Genomic DNA, 6,369 nt, shown 5'->3' with positions numbered 1-6,369 from the left:
TTGCACACCCGCCTACTGCCGCCTCCTCGTCGCCTTCTCAACGTCCCCATGGCGAGCAGTAGCGGCAATGGAGGTGGAGGGCGTAGATCTAGGTAGCGTGGAGGCGGCCGCTCCATCCTATTCAGCCGCTCCATCCTATTCGGCCGCCTGGGTCTGGGTGTCCACTCTCATACTCCTAGCCTCCAGATCCTCAACGGCGTATCCCCTTCCTATCCAGAAGCGTCATGAAACACCTGGGTTAGTTCTCAAATTCAAGTTAGCAAATTATAGTTAGCAATTTAGGTCCTAAAATTAGATATATATTTTAGTTCGAAATATGTTGGCTTATTATTAAATGTGTATGTCATGATATTAGATGTGTATCATTATATCGGTGTTTTAGATGTTACATCACTCCCCAGTGAGTAGCTAGTTTGGTACTTCCTTGTTCTGCAATTGATGACTTGACATAATTGTGAGATTATTCAAATGTGCTGATTGATATGGCATTGGAGTTTTTTTTTCTCTGGGCATTTAGACGTACCTATGACTTGCTTTAGGTACACCTGCATGCTGAGAGATAAAAATCCTTTTGCTATAAATTATAAGAAGGTCAGTTAATATTGCAGTTTGTAGTTAACAAATTCAGAAACTAACATGCCAATTGATGTAGATGCTTCCTTATCTACTATGGTTATATGACATTATTGCGGACCTTTGTGGCACATTACCTGTGATGACGACCACATTGGCTAATAACAATAAAATAAAGATCACTATCTCTTTTAGCATTGCTTTTTCTAAAGAATGATATATCACTTTAACAGCATCAAGCTCCGAAACAGACCAAAGACTTATGGCTGAAAGATCTATTGTTCATATGCTTCTACAATCGGTTAACCTGCAACTTGGATACATGTTTTCGGACTACAACTATTTCAAATTGAAAGCGGTTGAATAATGAGGATATACTTGCAATGACTCCTAGGCGCTTGCGGTTACATGCAGCTGAAATAGTTGGTGGCATGAACCTATAGTTTGTAGCTAGGATTATTTCGATAATATTAAAATTTTCCTCTATATTGTTGTTCTTTGTCTGTAGAATTTTTACTGGAACACTCGGATGTGGATGGATCGTAGCTTAACTTCAATCTTACATCTTTTTGCCCAGCAGTGAGGGTACACATTACTTGGTCCTCAATGCAGCAAGGTCCGGGAGGGAAGTAAAGTACTAGTCACACCTTAAGTTTCAGTGTGATAGTAACAATTTTGTTATTTACGGAAGTCCAATAGAACTTCCGTTTGAAGCAATATCTAGTGCGCTCATTTATACACTGAATCATTTTGATGTAATATTTGGAGTTGAAATTTTAGGTATCAACTATGCATGTAATGGCATTTGATGTAATTTTAGAAATGCATGTAGTTTGAATTGATGTATTAAGTGTTTATTGTGACCTAAACATTAGAAGATGGATGTATGTGCATGTGATGCATTTTGGATTGTGCATATTTTTGGCTGCCGAATATCTATCAGTGCCTGTTCTTAACAGGGAACCGGCACTGATAATAAATTATCAGTGTCGATTCGTAGATAGAACCAACACTGATAGTGATTTTCAGTGCCGGTTCGATACCCGACACTGATGACGATTTTTAATCGACATTGATGATGCATTCTGCAGTAGTGAAGGCATGGCGTATACTATACCCATGTAAAATTTTAGGAGCAAACTAAATCCATTTTTTTTAAACATCAGTACAATGCACACATACACTCACAACACCACCACACACGTGCGCTCACATAGTGCCTACTGAAAACCGGAGATACGAAATTTGAAGATTGATGAAATTACCACAGACATTTTATTATCGACAGGTACATCGTCTATCACTAAAAAATTTCGTCTTAGTGAGACACACAGAAAACAAACTTAGAGTTTGATCCTGGTGAGTAGGAATACAACTACCTGTGCCAACACGAGGCTTGATTCTGGCAAATTCAAACCCATTTAATAGATACGAAAATGACAGAAACAAGATGTAGTAGTGAAAAAAAGTGCTAAACAGTAATTTGACACGTTGTAATTTGACAACTACAGGGTCTTCTGTTAGCGTCGTCTGAGAGCCAAAATGTTCTTTGATGAAGAACAGGCTCTTTTCTAGCTACCTGCGGCCAAAGATGAAAGAGCACCTTTAAAAAAAAAGAAAAAAGATGAAAGAGCAGAGCACGTCCTGGCCCCTGGGATGGGAGGCAGCAAGCAAAGGCTGATGGGCATGCATGGTGCCACAAGCACATGCAGATTGGACTGGACACATTGCGTGGGGAAGTGTATTTGGTGTTATCAGGTGGTAGAGATCAGCATGGGGAGGTGTTTCTGCACCCTGCTGGCTGTTGTAGAGGGTGCTGTGTGGTAGCTTTGCAGTTTGCACTTGCATCCATGACCATGATCCACCTCCCCCCTACCTAGGATCCTCCACCTTTCGTGACCAGCTGCGAGAGTCCCCAGCCCCAGCCCCTCTGTAGCACTCAGGTTATTATTCACTCCAGCCAGTGCTTAACCCCATGTATGTGTTTTGGGGATAGGAGACAGGGGGAAGGGAATAGAATAGAATAGAATGTGTGTGTGCGCGCAACCATGCAAGGAGATCGAGTAGGTGTGCGTCATTCATGCTCCCAAATCTACCGCCTTAACAGTGTACGTTTTCGAGTGATCGATGCTGGCAGTCAAAAGCCTTTATGGTGGAACCGACGGGCAAGGCATACAACTACCTGCCTTCTTCAATAGGGAAGAAGCCTAGGCAGAAAGGACGACACATTCACTGCCTGATTGCCTCAGTTTCATTGAAGCTCGCAGTGCAGCAGCAGGTAAGCTCGCAGCTGCACACCGCAACAGCGAATTGAAGCTCGCAGCTGCACACCGCAACGGCGAGTGCACTGACGCATGTACATCCATCTCTAGCTAGCACATACATCACCATTACTATTAATTAACTGATTGATTGATTGATACATTTATATAGTTTTACTTGCAACTCACCTTACCATTTTATGTCAAGGCACCACGGCCAACTAACATAGTCCCTCCTCCCCAGGTACTAAGAAGTACTAACCCATGCACTACTACTAGTGTTTCTTCCTACAATCATCCGCTGGCTGCCGATTGAGTATGTGGCGGCGTACATGCATGCGCCTAGTGGAGAAGCCTCAGGGTCTCCAGCGGCTTGACTGCGTCGAGCCTGCGATGAGGCACTGGCTGCGGCGTCGCTGGCGCCAGCGGCTGCACGAACCTGCAGTTGGGGCAGGAGGGGGAGGACTTGCAGAACATGACGAGGAGGTGGCAGTTGGCGCACGGCACGGCCACCATGTTGCCGCCGGATCTCATGGTGCCTGACTTCTTTGGCTCGTCCTCGTCGGGGCCACCAGCGCGGGTGGTGCTGCTGTCGACTGCGGTCGTCGAGATGTTGAGGTCCAGGTTCACGCTCTGCTCCCTGGGCCTGATCCAGCTCTTCTTCAGGGTCTTCCTGTTTAGGTAATACATCCTTCCAGACTGCGCCCAAACAACCACAAGATAGCATCAGAAGGCATTACAAATAATGATGAGGCAATCATGACAGCATCATTCATTCATCGTTTGCACCAAGTGGTGCCGCGATGCAAAGATCGATCTAGCTCGTGACTCGTGAGCTTCGGAAATAGTAGGGGCGACCACCACAAGCGCATGCACGTTGCATGCGTTGCCGCCAATGGCCATGTGGGTGCACTTGTCTAGCTAGTTGCTCTGCTATTTCTGCCAGCCCGATGTCGCGTCAGTTTTCACGTACGCGCCACGGCAGTGGCAGGACACTTCTAGGAATAGGAGCTGTGGACCATCAATTAACTTTTTTCTGTTACTATCTAGCTTTAGTTATCAACACGTGTCGTGATGTTAGATACACATACACATGAACACGCGACATGCATCGTGAGATAATTACCGACCGTAGATTTAGCTCATGAGAGGCATGAACTGGAGAGAGAAAAAGAGAGCATGGTATGCGATGCATCTGGTAATATCATTCACAAGTAACTTGTGTATGCAAACATGGGTGATATGGAGGAGAGGGAGGAGTACTCACTTGGAGGTCAAGGCACTGCTCCCAGTCCAGGGGCAGAGGATCGTTCAGCTGGAGCTCCAGGCTCGCGTGCGACACGGGAGGCTCCTCCCAGGCGTGGTGCTTCCTCCTCTTCCGGGAGCTGCCGTCCGACTCGGACGACGAGCTCTTGGCCGTGGCGAAACCCGGCGCGGCCGCCGAACACGTCGGCCCGAGCGACAGCTCCGGCTGCAGCTCCATCCTCTTCCTCAAGCTCCCCTCCTGATGAAACTTCTTCACCCTGAGGAATTCAGTGGTCATCTTGGCCGGCTGGCTTGTGATACCACCGCCCTATTTATGTGGTTCTAGGGAGTGAGGATGTGACGAAGAGGAGGAGTAGGAGAGTTCAGTGAGTGAAGGAGAGAGAGTAGCTGCTTGCTTCTCTTCTTCTTCTTCGACTAGTACTGTAATGCAATACAATGCAATGGGCTTTTGATTGATGGGGTCATGCAGGGGAGGGCGTAGACACTAAAGAAGGGGTTCTTAAATGGCCTTCATCCAATCCCCATCAAGGAGAGGGCAGGCCGGGCATTGAAGATGACAAGTAGAGTGACCTTAAATGATTCAAATCTCTCCACCTCCTCCCCATTTAAGGCTCGCTCGCTCGCTCTACATGCCCGGACTGTACACGTCATAATGCCACAGCAGCCAGCCCAGAGAGAGCCACCACAAAATCTAGGACGTACTGCGTAACCTTGCCCTTGCTTGCTTGCCTTGTAAATTTGCTAAGCGTACCGAAAATAGTTTTATTAAGTTATGATTGTAATTTTAGTGATTAATGATTGTATAGTTATTGAGATTAACATGTTTGATAAGAATATATATTAATAGATCTTATGAATGTAATACATTAAGAAGTTATCATAATTGAAACAAAACTTGATTGAATTGAAGAAGTCCTAGGAGAATTTGCCTCATCGAACGGTCTGGTGTAGAGAAGTTTGTACTCACCAGAGTATTGTGCATAGGGCTGATAGCCTCACCAGATAGTCCGGTACCCTGTGTGTCGACTCACTGGAGTATTTCTGATAAAGGGAGAGAAGACTGAGTACCTCACTGGATAGTTCAGTGATCTGCATAGGGTAACACCGGAACATTTCTTATAGAAAAGAAAACAAGTACAGAAGACTGAAGATCAACCCACCGAAAGGTCTGGTGCTTGATTTGTGCACACTGGAGCATTTTTTTGCAGAGGCGACTGCAAATATTAAAGAATGAAGATCAACTCACCGGATAGTCCGATGATCACAGAGATAGTTGCATCGAAGCATTTCCAAGAAAAAAAAGAGAGAAGGTTCAACTCACTGAATGGTTAGGCTCTCTGTGTAAAATGCTCTGGTGTATTTATGTTTTTGCATTTACATACTTGCAATTTACCTTGCTAGAGTAGGTTGTAATCCTCTTGAGCGGTAGAGTAGACATACTAGATAAACCTAGAGCATATTTAGATAAAAATTGATATAGGTTTATCTTGTGAAGTTTTTGATCCAATTTATTTTAGGTTTCTAAGTGTCCTAATTCACCCCCTCGTCTTAGAATGTCACTGTTCCTCATAATTGGTATCAGAGCTTTGTGCTGTTGATAGGCTTAACATCCTAGAGTTACGACGTCTGGGGTTGGGATGGATACCTATAGTGCTTCACTTTTTCATAGCATAAATTTTCCCTATTGGAAAATTCTAATGTCTTGTTATTTGCATGCCAAGGGTCTAGATATTTGGAGAGTCATCGAGGAAGGAATGAGATCTCGCATCATCAACAAGGAGAGGCAATTAGATGCATTAGCGAAGAGTATCATTTTATCATATTTAAATGTTGATGTATTTAATCATGTTTATTTTCTCACCAATACACATGATATTTGGAATAGTCTCATTGAAATATATGAAGACACAAAGGATGTGCACAATGAGAAATATCATGTCTTTATTACTAAGCTAAATAACATCAAACAATTTTCACATGAAAGTGCTAATGACACATACTCATGTTTGAATATTCTTGTCAATGCGATAAATGGGCTAGGTTTGACTCCAATTGACAATGATCAAGTGGTGAGAAGAATACTTCAAGCTCTTCTTCCGAAGTACAAGTTGATAGTCTCTATCATCTATGATAATAATGACATCAAGAAGATGACTCCAAGTCAAGTACTCGGCAAGATCACTGTCTATGAGATGACCATGAACATAGGTGTTGGTGTATCGAGTAAAGGGATACCCTGGCTAACGGGCCCTGCCGAAGACTTAATGAC

General features: G+C 44.1%; 1 protein-coding gene across 1 annotated transcript; it reads right to left on the bottom strand.

Moving 5' to 3' along the window:
- Window positions 1-2,953: 2,953 nt before the first annotated feature.
- On the bottom strand, window positions 2,954-4,563 carry LOC133905212 (protein CURLY FLAG LEAF 1-like). The gene is made up of 2 exons (XM_062346945.1): window positions 4,102-4,563; window positions 2,954-3,533 (listed from the first exon to the last, which is right to left on the bottom strand). Exons 1-2 carry the CDS (start codon window positions 4,375-4,377, stop codon window positions 3,177-3,179), a joined length of 633 nt encoding a protein of 210 aa, XP_062202929.1. The 5' UTR covers window positions 4,378-4,563; the 3' UTR covers window positions 2,954-3,176.
- Between the last annotated feature and the right edge of the window lie 1,806 nt (window positions 4,564-6,369).

The sequence above is a fragment of the Phragmites australis genome, chromosome 22 (assembly GCF_958298935.1).
Source record: "Phragmites australis chromosome 22, lpPhrAust1.1, whole genome shotgun sequence".
NCBI lineage: Eukaryota > Viridiplantae > Streptophyta > Magnoliopsida > Poales > Poaceae > Phragmites > Phragmites australis.
The sequence above is the reverse complement of the archived record's forward strand: the minus strand, read 5'-3'. Positions and strand labels throughout refer to the sequence as shown.